At 42.4% G+C, this 18419-nt stretch overlaps 1 protein-coding gene across 1 annotated transcript in view; it reads right to left on the reverse strand.

Annotated features, from left to right (window-relative positions):
- Nucleotides 1-14371: 14371 nt before the first annotated feature.
- Nucleotides 14372-18419, reverse strand: part of cemip2 (cell migration inducing hyaluronidase 2) — a 38734-nt gene continuing 34686 nt past the window's right edge. The window contains exons 21-24 of the mRNA XM_061818026.1: nucleotides 17192-17293; nucleotides 16129-16274; nucleotides 15942-16048; nucleotides 14372-15855 (exon numbers count right to left, since the gene is read on the reverse strand). Coding sequence (XP_061674010.1) covers nucleotides 15653-15855; nucleotides 15942-16048; nucleotides 16129-16274; nucleotides 17192-17293 — 558 coding nt within the window. The 3' untranslated portion in view covers nucleotides 14372-15652. The remainder of the gene's footprint in view (nucleotides 15856-15941; nucleotides 16049-16128; nucleotides 16275-17191; nucleotides 17294-18419) is intronic.

An 18419-nucleotide genomic window follows, 5' to 3' on the forward strand; every position in this document is an offset into this window, starting at 1 on the left:
TTTTAACAACATCCATCCATCTTCTTAGCCGCTTATCCTCACAAGGGTCACGGGGAGTGCTGGACCCTATCCCTTCTGTCAACAGGCAGGAGGCGGGGTACACCCTGGCTGGTTGCCAGCCAATCGCAAGGCACATAGAGACAAACAGCCCCACTTACAATCACACCTAGGGGCAATTTAGAGTGTCCAATTGATGTTGCATGTTTTTGAGACGTGGGAGGAAACCGGAGTGCCCGGCGAAAACACACGCAGGCACAGGGAGAACATGCAAACTCCACACAGGTAGGTTCGGGATTGAACCCAGAACCTCAGAATTGTGAGGCCAACGCTTAACCAGCACCCTGCCACCCAATTTTATCAACGTTCAAAAACTAAAACTAGTTTTTCTGTTCAGAAATGCAAGTAAATAACGAGAAATATTTTTACTATCATATATAATCAAACATTAAAAATGATCTTAGTCTTCTATAATCCCATTAAACTCTCACTGCTTGACTTGGCATCTTGGTAGTTGACAGCACGGCGTCCTACTTAATACTCCCATCAAGCTTATTGATGTATTGGGAAATGGCTGGAGACCAGCACGTCTGTCCTCAAAAACATCTTACCGGCGGCTGCTGAGAGCCCAGCGCCCCCCTCTTGGTGGACCCCGCTCTGGAGCTCAGCCTCTTCCAGGACTCCGAGAAACGCCCCCTGGTAGTGGGACGCCCGAGCCCCGACGCCCCGGATGCGACTGACGCATCATCACGGGTGGAGAACTGTTGCTCCTTGCGTGTCTCCCTCCGTTCAGCCCACTTCTTCTTGGAAGCCATCCGTGTCGAAATGTGGTAAAGAGGATGTGGTAAGTAGGGCAGCCTTTGTCATCAAACTGCTGCCACAGGTGGCATGTTTGTTTCCTTCCAAACTCGTCTGCCAACTGAGCAACTCTTTCTGGGTCTGAGTGGGTGTCTCAGTCCAGGAAATGATGAAAGAAAAAGCTTCCCTTGCCTTCTTTCACTTTTGTCTCTGCGTCTGTTCTTGTGATTGGGGGAAAACAGAAAAAGCCAAAAAGAGTGCTCACTCGGCTGGAATCTGCCACTCTTCTCTTTTGTAGCCCAGTCGGAGAGGAGAGGAGGCAGAAGCTGCACCCTGTTGCATGTGCTCGTAGTGTGGCTCGATTTCCCTCTCACTGGCAAAGGGAGGGCAGGAGGGAAAGGGGGGTGGGGGGTGGGGGGGTATGACGGCTTCTGAGATCCAGGAGAAAAAAAAAAGCTTTCAGGAATTAGGAAATCTGCTCTGAGGAGAAAGAGCGGAATGACAAAGAGCAACAGATAACGTCAGACAGGTTGTGATGAGACGAGAAAAGGCTCTTGAATAAAGGGAGGGGGGAGTTCTGTTGAGCCTCAGCATTAGGTTGATCGCTCTCTCACTGTGAACACCCCAAGCTCCAAAAACTTAACTCATACTATATAATGCTGCTGCTCCTCTTCTGCATGCATAGTTCACAGTCCATCAGATGATTCACATGAATCTCGTTTTCATGCCGAAGGGAAATCCTCAAGTTTATGACTGACGTGACAAATTTCATTTTAAGGTTACGAACTGCGTGCGGTGGAAGAGTACAAAACACAACACAGAAAAGCGTCCTTAATAACCGAATTTATGCTATTCTTCTTTTGATTGATTTGTATGTAAAAAGTATGTATGTCAGTTTTCTCCTTCAAAGTTATCCCCCTGGAGTCTACGGCAGCCTTCTTTGCCTATCCAGCTCCATCATCACAGCCATCTTAATGTCGGCCATGTTTTCAAAACAGGTGCCCTTGATGACTCCCTTAAAACTCATTCAATGCCAGCCCTCCCGGTTGACACGGATATTGGACTTCTAAAGGTGTCAATGGCAGTGAATGGGAAAGAGGAAAAGTTGGATGCGTTGCGAAGTTGCTCCAGCATGACAATGTTCTTCTCAGCCAGGAAATGTCAGACGGTCAGAGTATGGTAAGCAAGCATGCTTTCCACGTCTTTGCTAACATGCTGATGGATTGAAGTGGAGCTCTTGTAGTTTCACTTTGAAATAGTATCTTTTGTGCCACCGGCGCTGGATTGGTTCTAACACACCTTGTGGTTAGTGACAAACCAAAGAATAACACACAGACAAATTATTCTTACAATGCCACCATAGCAACAGAAGCCCGTCATAAACCGAGGAACCCCTTAGAAACGAAACCTTTATGGTTGACAATTGGATTTTAGACTGATCTCATCAACTTGATCGGTATCAGCCGATAATTAGCACTTTATGATGACCGGCTTTAATGTCATAATTTGCCAATCTAATCAGTGATGTCATTGATTGGCTTCACAAAAGACATTTACTCCACGTTTCCATCGTGTACAGTATATTTGAACCCAATTGCTATTTTTAGGCTTGTCGTGTATCATTTGACTTACTACTGTAAATATCTGACAGCCAATAAACTTATTAAAAAAACACACTGTTGTGTGGGACAGACAACAGCTCTGAGACAGACAACACGTAATGGCTGGATCAGACAACAACATGAATTTGGTCTTGGCTGGAAGGATCCAACGAACTCTCAAACTGTCGCCATCATAAAATGTCTTTGAACTGTCCAGGCATCTTAACTGTTAGATACGCAGTGTTGAACACACATCTACATATCCACAGATCTCACGTATGCCCCTATTAAAATTCACCAAAATCGCATTACACTAGCTGTGTAAAAATGTTGGAAATGGTCTTGTGCAAAAAGTTAGATATGGTCTCAAAAGGTGTAGGTTTAGATCACCATTCTACCACCAAATTGTCAATGCACTGGGCAACATGTCAGAGAGCCCCCGCATATGATATGATTATCTAAATCATTGGGGATTAATCATGTAATGCCAAGTACTTTCCATCCCAAACACGGTGGACAATTTTGTAAATGTATCCATGACAATCAGGTAGCTCTAGCGTAATTCTGTCATTTCACATCTTGGTTGTTCTGTGCTTGTCCAAGCTCTCACTGGGAGGTTCTTATCCCGGAGGCAAATACAAAGAAATTACTCTGGAGCAACGCAATAAACAAGGGAAAGGACAGAGGCGCGCAAGAAGAAGAGGTGACGGTGTCAAACTCTGGGGATATTGTTGTCGTCACCAACAGCAACCATTCACCCGCTGGGAGAGAGGGCTTTGACATGTGCATGTGTGCGCATGTGTAACAGAAGAAAAAAAAATAAAAACAATACAAATTCCCCAGAGGCAATGAATAGGAAGAGTATGGCGTGGGAGTAAAAACACACATCATCCGTAAACAATCGATTATCACTCCTTGTGGATCTACATCGCATGCATATGACTGACACCCTTAGGCTAAGGAAATAAGAAAAAAAACACTGTAAGCACACTGTGTTTCTGTATAATTTGGTTGATAATAGAGGCTGTATGCAAATGGGAAAAAAATATGTAAATGAATACATATTTTTATTTAAATTCAAAGGCTATTGCCATTGTCACAATATCTTTTTAACTGCCTGTAACACAGAAGTTGAGAAGCAGCCAGTCTAATTTAACTGAATGATTTATCCAGCCTATCCTCAGAATGGTCGCAGGTGAGTTAGAGCCTATTCTTGCTGATTTTGGGACACCCAGGACTGGTTGCCATTCAATTTCAGTGCACACTGGGTATAGAAAATTATTTACATCCACCCTTATGGATAATTTACCATTTTCAACACACCTAACATGCATGTTTTTTGGAAAAGCAAAGTAATCGGAGAGAGCCCACACAAGCACAAGGAGTGAAACATGCAAATTCAACATAGTAGAGTGTAAGTGGTTGTTAGCATGTCTGCCTCACAGTTCAAGCTGTGGCCTTCCTGTGTGGAATTTGCATGTTCTTAATGTGCTTTCTTGAATTTTCTCTACTCTGGCTTTCTTCCACATTAAAAAAAAAAAACATGCTTGTTGGGTCGACTAAAGACACGAGATTTGCCCATGGATGTGAATGTAAATGCAAAGGTTTGTTGTCTTGCTTGATTCCCTACAATTGGATGGCAACCAGTCCGGGATGTAGGCTACCCCGCCTCTCGGCCAGTCAGCTAGAATCCAGCTCACCTCATCTCTACAGAGCACAAGAAAAAAAGATGGATGGCTAGGTCCACTCTCATTATCTAACCTGTCAGATGATATTCCTCTGAGAGATGGTCAACCATTAAATTCACAACTTGCTCCATAGCTGTGGCACTTTGTAACACACTTCTCATTATAATGGAGTTAAGATTTACACCACTAAAATCTCCAACCACCAGAAGTAACCCCATTAAACATGAAATTAATACCAGTCTCTGTTTGACAATGCTAATCACAACAGAGCATTACTAACTTTCCAAAGCTCTAAGGATGCTAACGTGTACAGTAGCTGATGACATGGCCGGTTGGGAACATATCTTGAGTCAACAGTCAGGATAAAACGTTCTCTGGCTATGAACAAAAATAGCACTATACACATTTACAACCAGTTAAAAGCTATCTACTGTGTTACATTACAACTTAAAATGTATCGTGGAATACGTCAGCACCCCCGTTTTTGAACAACATTATATGCTAACACTGAATAGCCTTTTACCTTAGCAAATAAATGACAACAGCGCTTGAACAATAATGGACGTCTTACCGGAAATACATCGCTGGTAAAGAGTCCAGAAGCCAAAAATTCGATCTTTTCTGTGCATCCAGGAATGTCTGTCACGTTGAGGCTGGGACCCAAAGTTACTTGAAAGGTTCGAGTTGAAGGAAAAGTTTAAGAAAGTCTAATTGACGCTCGAATGCGGAATTATCATATTATTATTGTACAGGTATTGCTATTTAGTCTAGTAGCTAGCTATATCTTACAAAATATAATATACAGCCCTCACGCACTAGCTCAAACTGAAGTGACATCACACATGGGCAACGAATATGCAAAATGACACTTCAATGACAATCAATAAAGTCATTTCTTACATAATTTATCTACGAACGATAAAGATCAGGAAATACAAGAAAATTGCATGTATTCAAGGACAAGCAGCATAACACGAAATCTCAAATGCAGACGAAATTAATCGATTAAACCTAATAACAAGAAATATATGCCACCAGAGAGCGCCAAAGAAATGCTTCAATTAATGTAGCCTTAAAAAAAAAACACGAACAGACAAGAATTTGGGCGAATAACTGATAGTTTTAACATATTGTTGTAACATGCATCTCCCTCACATGTTCAAACATTTCTTCAACATCAAGCATCCACCTCAACCCCAAATTTTGATGTTGCGTCATTAGTTCTTCGTGATAAATAATAAGAAATTATGTCCTATTTCTGCTCAACCACAGCAACGTACAAAGTTCTTATTTATAGAAGTTGATTAAGCCAATGGCGGGGGTGGGGGGGTCATGCATTACAAAGCATGGCGGATAAAAACCTCATAAATGGTCATGAATGTGAATATAATAGGTCATGCCAGGTCGTCACGAACAATCTGTGATCAGGGAGTCGTTTTAATTGCCTTGTCAAGACAGAGGGATATTTTTGTGCGATGCTATGTCCAATTTAAATTTGAAAAATGACAGAATAACAAATGGAAATGTAAAAAAAAGACATCGAAAGACACCTTGGACAATGTCACTTGCAATATCTGTGGGAGCAGAATGCCACCTTTCAGTGTTTTAATGCAGATATTTTCACACAAGAGATAAAAGTCGTGCATTTTCCAAAGTCAGAATCAGCAATCAGGTCCACCTCCAGGTGTAAAAACCTCCATCAGTAACCACTTGAAAGTGCGGCGGAATATTTGAGACGTCATTACTTTCACCACATTAAAATGCAGAAATTAATCTGTTGGTGGGGGGGGGGGTATGATTTTGCACTTCCAAATCCAACTTTCAGAAATCCATAGCTTAGTTTCTGCCTTAAATCTGATCTTTTGAATTTGCTGCCTGCATTTATCATCCACTTACAGAAAGTCTATATCTGCAACACTTGCACAGATCATCAAATTGATTATAAGGGGGAAAATATTTATTGTTACAATTAGATTATTCATATCTTTTATAATTAGCTGATGCCATTGGAGAAAAATATTTGAGCCGACTTATTGTGTAAATGTAGTAATAGCCCCATCCCTGCCCACACTCACATAAAGTGAGTAGTGAGGCCACAAAATGGCAACCAAACATTAAAAATGGAGAGGATCATAAAGCATCCACACCATGCTTCCAGCATGCACACAATCGCGAATCGACATTACATAAATTATCGTATTCAATTGTTTAAATATTTAACACAAACAAATTTTCACACGCGGCCGATCACAGAAAATCTTAATAGCATCACAAAGGCCCCAGATGGAAAGCTTCCCATATCCTTGCTTGATAATGATTACTGTTTTCTGAAGTGAAAATATGTAAATCCACAGGGATATTCTAACAGCATATCGGGTATGACATATTTTCTGGGCAAAGAGAAACTTCTTACCTTTATCTCTACACAGAGCGGGGTGAGAACTCTTCTACTGTGCGGTTTCCTCGCCATCTTCCTCTGAGGAGCCAAACCCAAAAGAGCAGCCGCTGAGAAAACATTTTTCATCAAGCTAAAAAAAAGCTTCTTGTGTGTGTTTTCAAACCCAAATAATGCATTTATATGGGATTTGAAATGTGCTTAATTTGTCGAAATTGTATCTCTAAAATACACCGCCCGACTCTTGTCTGGGGTGCTTTGAAGAAAAACGCAGAGAATACGAAATCAACAGTACGAAGGACGCTATATGTTCCATTTGCATAACCGATCCAAAGTCTCGGACTAACATCTGATTTGGATTCATGAGCGGAACTTGGTATCGGCACAAACGCTAACGAACGATTCTCATGCGAGGGGCCGAAGGCACCGGCAGCTCACACACGACATTCCTTTGTGGTCCTTTCCCAACATTTCATCACGTTCATCTATCGTTGCACTGATCAGATAGATTTTTTTTTCTATTCATAACGGCGGGACACGGGCGCGTCGTCCTCAGTGAAAAAATCAATCAAATGTATTTCAGAAAATGTGTGGGATGGAATTCGGGCGGCCTCGTTGAAGCGTGACAAATCTCGGGTTCATTAAGTGGATCGTTCGTATCTGTTCTCAAATTCTCATTTTATTGTTAATTTTTGGCTTTGGACATGTAAATCGGGGCTGGGGAATCAATAAGAAAATCAATAAGACTGATATCAGCTATATTCTGGTTTCCTCCCAAAACCGTTACACATTGGACAGGTCAAGAAACACTTTACGAGTGCATTATACACTCTGCGGTGCCTTGAGAAACAAGTTTAATTAATTCCTTGACCGTACTCGTAACTCAAAACATTCAACACTCAAATCATCATTCCCCCCTGAAATGAAGGGAAAGGCCATTAATAAGTTTCAAGAGTACAACGGGAATAAAAATACAATGGACATTTTTGGGGTATATGTTTTATAAAAAGGAAAATATTGTTGTACTTGATGACATGAATAAATAGAATGTAAAGAATTAAACAACTTCGGCACCATGATTTAAAGCTTTCATGCAATTCAATGTACTTCTCCTTAGCCAACAAGAGCTAGCTTAATAAAGTCAGAGACACAAACGAATCATCTCTATGGTGAAAGTGACAGAGTAAGCTGCTATGTTGTTGTTTTTTGTTGGATTTTTGGAGGGGGTAAAATGCAGTATGTGCCTGGGAGTACTTGGACGTTGTTCGTTCACATGTGTTGCTCCACTGTTTCTGTTCAAATGTTGGTATTTTCCCGAGTCTCTTTTAGAAAAAATTAGTAGAGGTCATAAAAGTCACTAATTGTAGCTAAAAATGTCACTTAATTTCGTGAATATTCTCTGACAATAAAAATGGCAACAGCCGCTGATAGGGAATAACTTCTGATGTACTATGCACAAACCTTTTAAGTTTCATATTCAAAAGGAAGGTTGATTTTTACATATCAACATGTGATGTTTACCTCCCTGTCGCATTCCAACACTAATTATGACTTTCTCTTTTTGTGTGACAGAAAGGTTGCGATGCATTTTTAAGCAAGCTGCTCGCATTAATAATTTAAGCGCAGCATCTATATCCAGACTATACTGGTGTTTTTCTTTTGCCACCATTTGTAAAATCTATCCAAAGAAGCTGGTTTTGTGGATCGGGTCCCTGTTTACACATAACACTCGCAGGGGAGCGGATCCAATCACAAAGTAAATTGACTGTGCAGCTGGGGCCATTTTCCTCAAACGTATTAAGAAAACACACAAAAACCTCCAGATCGCAATTTGTGATTTCAGATGAGAACAAAGCAAAGGCAGAGCCCGACAGGGGAAAAAGCGCCACATTGCTCCATTTACACTAGAAAGGATGGACTTGACGTCAGGCGCTGGGAAAGTTTGAGTTCCGCGGACTGAAATGAGGGAACAACCTGGAGGTAAAGTCGCTGTGTGCCGGACCACAAGAGATGTGCAAACACACCAAAAGTTCCGTTACGACAAGACACAGAGCGAATAAAAGTCTTGCAAAAACAAGCACACGACACTTGAAACTATTGTTGTGGACTCGATATATGTTTTATGCCAGTGCAAGGGTGCCGGGGAATGATGATAATTTATAGATGTGGAGCATATGGTTGCGTCTGTGTCCAACAGCTAACAGATGGAGGGTCAAACCAAGAAATCGAGGGAATATGGTGCTAATTATCATTTATTCAGCACCACATTGGGTAGAATACATTTGTACAACAAGAGTCAGTAATAACGTCATAACTGAGTCAATGGCTGGTTTCTTACCACGCTGCTCCTTCTGACTTTCGGAATCCTCTTCAGGTGGAAAAGGGTCCCTCGTGTCTTAGTCTTAAAAAATTATAATATCAAATAACAGGGAAATGTGTGAAGGATAAAAATGAAAGAGACGAGGAGAGAGGAGGAGAGTGCACAGATGATTGGCAGAGGAGAGGAATGGAGGCTGGGAGAAGATGGCTGGCTCCAGGAATCAGGAAAAGCCACAGGTGGGCAAGACATCCCTGTGTGTGTATGTGTGTTTGTGTGTGTGTGTCACACTGTCTGTCTGTGCTATAAAACATCTGTAGGTCCATGAGAAAAAATGTGACAGCACATTATTTTCGACACTCATTTCCTTGTCACTTCAACAAATGTACAGCATTTCAATCCTGAAATGACTGGATTTGTAAAAGGGTTTGAAATATAAAATATGTGAGGCCTACAAAGAGGAAGATGACCTCATTTGGCTACCATGGAGACCATATGGATGAGCTCGACTTTGCTGTATAGTTGAAAAGTTGCTGCAGTGCAGACTTATGAGGGAACTCATTTAGACGGCTGTGCAGGATTGGAGATCCAAGTGTGTGTGTGTGTGTGTGTGTGTGTGTGTGTGTGTTGGGAGGTAGATGGTGAAATTCATAGCTTCCTCACCTAGCAACTGGCCCTAGAGAGATGCTGAAACGTTCTAAACACACGCACACATTACCACACAAAGACATGCCATTTGATGGCTTGGAAGGTTAATGCTTGCAAATAAAGCAAAGTCAACAGCGGGTGGCTAAATGCGTTCATTTGCGGCATGAATTAATGACGACATCACTGGGACGCCACAGCAACAGAGGGGAAGGGGTCGCGTCTTGGGACGGGGCGATCGGCCCCCGTGTCACGCTGATGTCATTTTAGGGCTCTCGCATGCGTTTCTGTTGTCTGGCAACATGAGCGCGATGGATGAAACAAGATGAAATAAACACTCGTGACATATGAACACTCCCTGGTATCGGACACCTCCGTCCGCCCTTTCACGCCCGCAAGAACCGCTCAAGGGCGACAAAGAAACGTTCGGTTCTATGGGAAACATAATGGCCAGTTAGTCCTCAAATAGTGTATTTTATAAGGATGATTGCTTATACCACAACAAATTCTCAGCCCACAGAGAAGAAATAATAATTTGAGTGAGATGACACAAAAAGATATTCACAAGGAGACCACCTTGAACGCAAAGGTGAAATTGCGCGTGCCTTTCAGCGTTGATGGAGAACAAAAATCAAGTCTGCGAGGGCCTTAAATCTGATTTTAACACTTTCCTTTTTGCCGTGCACTCAATGGCTGCCGTGTTACGGCACAACAAAAACTGAAGAGGAAAGAATAGATTCCCGTTAATTCTGTGGCAGAGAAAGAAGAGCGTGTCCTTTGCCAACACTGAGATGATGGTCGACTTACTACGCAGGACAAGATGTTCTGGGAAGTGACAAAGGCGAACGGAGGCATGTGTGAAAAGCTGAGCATTGCATTATATCCAAACTTGACTGAGTTCCACCAAAATCTTGTAATGGCATATGCTGTACGCCCTAAAAGCACCTTTGTAAAGGAAGATTATTTCTCGCATCTCGTGTAATTGGATTGTGCATTAGATTGTGCCTGGCAAGAGGCCTTTGTAATGTTTTGACCCTTAAACACCTCCAACAAAGCAAATTTATCCCCGAACAAAACGAGTCACATTCAAGCTGTTAAGATTGTCACAAATACGCACAACAATGTGGTTACGCTGCAACTAAATGGCTTCAGGAGCGCCTGCATAAATCCCACGCTGGGTTTTAGCAGTTAAACACGGCGGCTCCCTTGCGTCCTAATCACCAAATTGAATTGAAGTCCGTGCTGAAAACATAGCGTAAGCACTTTGGACGACAAACAACTGTGTCGTAATCCCGCTTTTATTACATTTCTTTGGGCCTGATTAAAAAAAAAAAATCGCCACCCCACACGGAAAAGTACACCGCGTTGCTGCTAATAATAGCGCAGGGCCGTAAGGTATCACATAGAAACGTGGTCTCGTGCATGTCCATGGCTGTGTCTGGATCTATCGAGGGAGGTACACGAGGCAACAAAATTTTAGGGTAGCCATTGTTAAGATACTCAAAGGTCCCAGTTTATTTGTATCACACTATTCTTACACCAGGCAAATAAATATTCAATAAAAACAAGTCTAAATAAAAAGGTGGAAATTAAGATTGATTTATGAGGACGTTTGTTGAGCCTTTGAGGTGCAGAAAAATAGAATATTGCTTCAGATTACTACCTACTACACTGTGTAGTCAATGAAGTGCTTCCTCCACAATGAAGTGCTGCCTCCACAAGTGAAAAGACTTTTATTTTTTTTTAAGCTTCCCGTAACCAACAACCAACCTCTCTTTGCTTCCAGTCACTTACTGAAGCTCCACCCCGGTCATCATGGTGATTAAATCCATACTCGTCATTTGCACAAAGCCATTTCTGGTTCTGTGGGTGTCATATTATCACATTACCCCCTCTTAGCAGTCACTGTTTCTCTTCGGTGTTGACGTAAAATAATAAATTGAAAATAATGAAGTCTCAAAACTGTGAGCCGATATCTCACAAAATCTGATTTTCATAATGTTTTGAGCACTCCACCTGCACCGTTTTTTTTTTTTTTTTTCCCCCCAAACCACTTTAACGGGCCAGTAAGATGACTATAAACAGGCAGTAGATTGACATCACTCCTCAGGGAGGAGGGGTTGCCATGGAGACGAACCCCCACGAAGCAGTCAGAATCATTTAATTATTCAGGAGCGGCATCAGCAGGGAATCAAGTGGAACTGCAAAAACCATTAAGAAGTCACATCACGGGCTGATTTTGTGAAGCTGTTTAAACAGCTGGGAAGAAAATTTCATTAAATACTTATCACAAAATGTAACGTGAGGTACACCTGCACAAGTGGACTACACCCTGGACTGCTCGCACTTTTCGACAGGCATTACCATAAACACTCACATGCATGCCTCCATTGAGTCGGAATGGAATTCAGAATGGTTCACTTCTCATAGAGTCACTCGTCTAAACGTGTCTGTGTGAGTGCAAGATGTGAGGTAAATAAACCACAGTATCACAACTGCTCGGGATACCCAGCCGCAAGACGGGCCGCACTATTTAATGGATTCCTTAGCTCTTGTTCTCAGTTCTCGCTGTCAAGAAATGGGACACTATAATTTCACAGCATTCACTTGCTATTCATTTTCTGCTGCTTATCTGGGAGCGGGTCACAGGAACCCCTTGTCCAGCTCTTCTTGAGGGAACCGAGGTGTAGACTCTCCAGCTAAAGACATAGACTCTCTAGTGTATCCTGGGTCATCCTACCTGGGACGAGCCCAAACACCTCACCAGGGAGGCGTTCGGGGGCATCCCATTTGACTACTCTCGATACGGAGGTGCAGGGGCTCTACTTTGAGGCCCTCAATGATGATCTCATGCACCTCTAAGACAGATGCCAGACCAGGTTTGCAACTCATTTTGGCCACTTGCATCCGTCATCTTGTTCTTTCGGTCACTTGTGAACATTAAGTGACGGTAGAAACATAAACCAGACGAAAGCTTGGCCTTTTGCATCAGCTCCTCCACTACAGACCGATACTACATCTGAGACATTTTGTATCAGACACTGCCAGTCCATCTCCTGCTCCGTTCTTCCCCCACGCTTGAACAAGACACCAAAATGTACCGTAATTCCCGGCCTAAAGAGCGCACCTGGTTATAAGCCTCACCCAGTACATTTATAAAGGAAATACCATTTGGTACATACATATGCCGCAGCAGTGTAAAAGCCGCAAGAGCCCACATTGAAACCCACATTGAAACACGAGATATTTACAAAGAAAGACGAGTTTTCTTTGACGAAAGATGTGAGAGTTTAACGCTAGCGCCGCCGCGCTAACAGGGCCACCTTGAAAAAAATTATACCGTTAAAAAATCACTGAGACACGGCAGCGCAAACAGAGCCGGACCGGTAAAAGTCACTTCGGCACATATATTCCACCGGTCTCGCTCTTACCTTTCCCGCTTGAGTGCCCCCTTGCGGCCGTTAGAAAAACTGCACGAATTAGCCGCATCGCCGCATAAGCGCAAAGCGTGTGAAAAAAGTCGCGGCTTATAGGCCGGAAATTACGGTATGTATTACAGTGTATCCATCTCTGCATGTCCCCTACGGCTGACTGGCGACCAGTTCAGTCAATTGGAAAGGCTCCAGAACCCCGAGACCCTGAACAGGACAAACCATGCTGAGAATGCATGGATGAAAATCCCATATGGTTCTCGTGGCATATCGTGATCCGAGTGGAGATTTCCTCTTGTTACCTAATATGGATTCGTGACTTATAAATGCTACCTTGTAGGTTTATTTCATGATTTAGTGTGTTGATATAAATGTCAATTATTTCATCTGGCCAGCACTTGGCCTCATATGGGTGGGAGTCGGGGGTGGAGGTTGAGCTGGAGCCTGTTCCAGCTGCCTTCGGGTAGGAGGCATGGCGGTGTGCTACAACCCAGCCATTCGCAGTATATGCATTTTTATCCCTCTGCTAAAACATTACAGTTGTTCTTTCTTGCATTACATGCCTCTTGTGGTTTAGTCCGTTATTTGTTTTTTGTTTGTTTGTTTGTTTGTTTGGTTTTTTTTTTGGACTGTTTTTGGCACTTAACATCCCTACGATATGCAGTAAATTCAATGTTAGTGAGTGAACATACTGCATGTGTATGCAATAGCCCTCAAGCCAGCTCAGCCACCCACACACGCGCACGGGCGCACACGGACGCATGTCTCTTACAGTGTCATATTTTTAGCCCTGGCATTTCGCTAATTGTGTTTGCGCAGTTTAAACGGCCCCGTATTACAGCATTAAAAGTAAATCCGTGCGCAATACGGCAACACAAGCATCACAGTCAGGGGAAATTACGTTGCATGTTACAAAAAGATTTATTTTTCTTTTTGCACAAGAATGTAATTGACGTGCCCTGCCTTTCAAGTCGCACAATGTGAACCCCCAACGTGGCTCTGCAGCATTCGATTGTGTTTTGTTTTGTTTTTAGAAAAGGCCTTTCTATGTTTCTAATGGGATTTACAAACAAACAAATGAAAATAATTCCCCTCGCCATCCACTCAAGAGGCGTTAATGGGAAGGAATGTTGAAAGTCAGTTCTTTTTAACCAATGCTAGAAATGCTAGGCTGCCCCCATGTGGTCAAATATAAATACTGTTGATGTAATCCAGCCAGCCATCCACTTCATCCATCCGTTCTCAACATCGTTTCTCCTGTGGGGCGTCGCGGGGTACCGGAGTCCATCCCAGTGGAAGGCAGACTGAACCAGAGCACATGTACACGAGGAAAACCATTCATACTCAGATTCACACTGCCATCGGTGACCCATGATTTAAATTTATAAATGATTCATTGTTATGTACTATATGTCAATGAGTTTATTGATAACTGATAGCTGCCTGTACATGTGTATACAGAGTACGCCCAAGGAGAAAGAGCCAGATACTTCTGAAAGCAGCCTTCGCATTGCATTTTAATTGGGTTTTGGATCAGACTACAGTGCTCGTACTACAATATATCGTTACAGGTTCAGTCATGGAAACAGCACTTAACGAAAAGCATACGTGTTTATTTCGGTAACATAAAAAATGGCAGGTATCCACGTTGAAACAAAAACACTCTCGACAACCAGTTTGCCTAGTATATGTACAGAATGACAAAATACAGTATAATTACAATTTAAAAAAAAAAAAAGTGACTTTCTCTCTATGGATTTTCCCTTTTTAAACAGCAGAGTGGTTACAAGGCCACAAATAGTCCCATATTCACACATACACTTGTAGTCAGTCACACATTGACGCGTATCAATGCTCAGTGGGGGAGCCCTGCTCACATCCAAAAGGCCTCTCACACTCACGGGCAGGCACAACACAAACGGCTGCTAAATTATATTCAACAAACTATTCTATAGCCCGGGGAATGTCTTTACATTCCACTCTACATATATTTGATAAGACTTATTGTATTTTGTCTATCCTTTGCTCACGTGTCCTGCACTTTAAATACCTCTGTATAGGCAAGCAGTCAAAGGGTGCGTTACTTCTCGTATGGTTGCACTATATAATATCAGGAGGATTTCCAGTTAAACGATCCCGAAATGTGTATTAAAATAAGGCTAAAGCAGATGAAAGTAGCTGCAAAAGAGGTGTTGAAATATGCATGTGAATATGGCTTGTTGTTGTTTTGGCACACCCAACTCCCATCAGCTTTGTTTAATACACATTTTGGTCAGAATGGCGTTTGAATTGATATCGACGCAAGTACGTCTTGTTCCAGTTTTGTTCCCTGTCCAAAAGGGTTTTCAATTGTTTTTGTGTTCGTCACTAATGCACTGTGCCCTTCCCTCTGATGAGATTCCGCTTTTCATTTATTGAACCATAAAGGAACATAATGGCTCGTTTGTTTTCTCATTTTCTTTTCCAGGCTTATTTCGCAAAGGTCCATTTGGTGGCTTTGGCTTATTTTATTTTTAAATAAAAGTGCTTTGGAATTATCGGCCCATGCTCACACACACACACACACACACACACACACACACACACACACACACACACACCACACACACACACACACACACACACACACGCACGCACGCGCACGCACACACACACACACACCACACACACACACACAACATCATCCAAAACACAACATATATGCCATTGTTAATAAATTAAAGTTCAGCAGTTCACATTCATCAGCCAGTTGTGTGTGTTCTTCTAGTTCACATTGGTTCTCACTGGAGTCCCGTGGCTTGGTGAAGCAGTTCCAGGTCTCTGCGCGTCTGCTGGACCGCCGGTGGCGGGCAGCCGTACGCTTGCTGAGCGAGCGGCAAGAAGCGCTCCTGCGGGCCTGGGATGTCGTCCCCTTGGCCCGCCTGCAGACTCACCCACGGAGGTGGGGAGGTGCTGCCCTGAAAAGCCCACAGTGCCACACTCTCTGTGGGAAGAGGCACACACGTTTTTTGGGTTTTGTTATGGCACCAGACAGCGATATTAGTTATAGTTGTAGTCATTGCCACAAACCTTTGTTGTGCAAATCTGCGGCCTTGGCCAAGCCCAAGGGAATGAGATATGGAGCTACATCAGGCAGACCCTCTGGCTGACCTCGCGTTGCCATCAGCACAATGGACCTGTTGACCAAGACGAGAACCGGGTAAAACAAAAGAAACATTGCCGCCGACAAAAGTCGACCTTAGGTTTCCGCACTCGCCTTTTTGATATTCCAGTGGTCAAGTGCTGCTTCATCTTGTCGTCCATCTTGGCAAATGAAACTTTCTTTGTGACTTTTCCAGAGCAGGCGTCCACGGAGACCACGAGATAGCCGGGCTCAGTGAAGGCCATCATCTCCTCATTTACCTGACAGAGAGAAAAACAGACAGGTCAATACCGGAGAGTACCTACTTAAAAAAAAAAAATGAACACTAATTGATTAAACCTTTGCAGATTACTATAACCTAGATGACAGAGAGTCAACACAGAAAGCACACAGTCATCTTGCTGACTAAATCATATTGCTATGTGAAGGGCCACCGTGTGCTTGTTGTATGCTAATATTAGCCAAAAGCATGCATCCTGTAATCAGGCTCATGTATTTTGCTTTTTGCATGTACATTGTCCGCTTGCAGTTAATTTATTTTATTTTTTTTAATTGTGGGCCAATACCCATTTCTATCAGCGCTGCATCTACAGTGGGACAAAGCAATATTTAGTCAGCCACCAATTGTACAAGTTCTAAGCGAGGCGTGTAATTTTAATTGTAGGTGTACATCACCACATACAGAAAAAATGAGGAAAAACAATCCACTCTACTTAATAGATACAATAAATATGAAGTTCAATGGAAAATTTCAACTTTTTGGAGGGAATGGGGAAAGTCTCAAAGGGATTTTATGGTGAAATTGATCCCCACTAAAGTAAACAGGCTGGGCTTTAGTTTGAGTTAAGATTTAAATTTCACATTTTTTGGTATTTTAACATGTATGGGGTGCATTTTGTTATTTTTATCACGGTTTTGGAGAAGAGTAATATTTAACTCAATATTTCTGTTTTCATTTTTGAATGAACGACTTGCTAAATAAACTTTATACATGTGAAAGTTTAACGCTTACAAATTTACATTCTTTTGCATTGAATAAATGATTATGAATAAATGTTTATGTTGACACTTATTAGTTCCGACATTTCCCAGCTGAACTTCCCGTGGAACTTTACCAGCCACTTTCCACTCCAGTTAGTGACTGGCTAAAGTGTGATGCGTGTCACATGTTGCTCACAGCGATAAAGGAAAGGTTGTCTCCTCTTTGCTGCTCCTTCACGCTTAGAGATTTGATTTGTGTCTGGAGGTAGGACATCCACGGTTCGCTGGTAAATACCCGCTGGGGAAAAACAAACAAAAAGTCACAGAGGGAAAAAACTTCCAGCACAATAAACAAAAATCATGCTAGTTTTACTGCGCTATATCATGGAAATGTGCAGTTGTTTTTTCTTTGAATGTAGCATTTTATGTTCAAATACATATGGAACAGTGTTGACGAAATATAAATGTGCGATAGTGATTACATGCAATAAAAGGTCAATCCATATATAAGATGAATCAATATTTGGAGGAAAAATTTGGTGTGTGACAACATTTCACACAACTCATGAGTGCACATCAAACATTTGTGTTGTTTTCAGACTGTTCCATTAATTTATAATTTATAGTTTATGCCACAGCTACCCCACATTCTTTTTCCTTTTTAAAATAAATTTCCAGTGAACCATATTTTATGTTTTGCATGACCCTGAGTATTCCCCCACGTGTAGTCCCGATAATAGGGAAGTCTGTTTAAGGCATGATAAACAGTAGACTGGCGGCATGGTGGCTCAGCTGAAAAGCTTTGACCTTACAGTTCTGAGGTCCTGGGTTCAATCTCGGACCCGCCTGTGTGGAGTTTGCATGTTCTCCCTGTGCCTCTGTGGGTTTCCTCCGGGCACCTCGGTTTCCTCCCACATCCCCCAAAACATGCAACATTAATAGGACACTCTAAATTGCCCCTAGGTGTGATTTTGAGTGCAGCTGTTTGTCTCTATGTGCCCAGTGATTGGCTGGCAACCAGTTCAGGGTGTAACCCGCCTCCTGCCCGTTGACAGCTGGGATAGGCTCCAGCACTCTTCGCGACCCTCGTGAGGATAAGCGGCTAAAGAAAATTGATGGAGGGATGGATAAACAGGAGACTTTACACTGCCCTTATCGGTATCAGACCATAATTAGCATTTTATTGGCTAATCATCTTTAATGACAAAATCCACCAATCTGATCGACGATGTCATTGATCGGCTACACAAAAGACTAATTTTTATCTCAAGTATGCTGGAAAAGTGGTTCATACACAGTTGAAGTTGTTTCTGGATTAACATAATGTTATGGAGGTCTTCTAGTCAGGTTTTAAGATGCTGCTTTGTACTTCGTCAGCCTTTCTAAGTGTTTTTAATGACATCCTCCTGGCTAATTGACTCAGG

This window comes from Syngnathoides biaculeatus, chromosome 4, assembly GCF_019802595.1.
Source record: "Syngnathoides biaculeatus isolate LvHL_M chromosome 4, ASM1980259v1, whole genome shotgun sequence".
NCBI classification, from domain to species: Eukaryota; Metazoa; Chordata; class Actinopteri; order Syngnathiformes; family Syngnathidae; genus Syngnathoides; species Syngnathoides biaculeatus.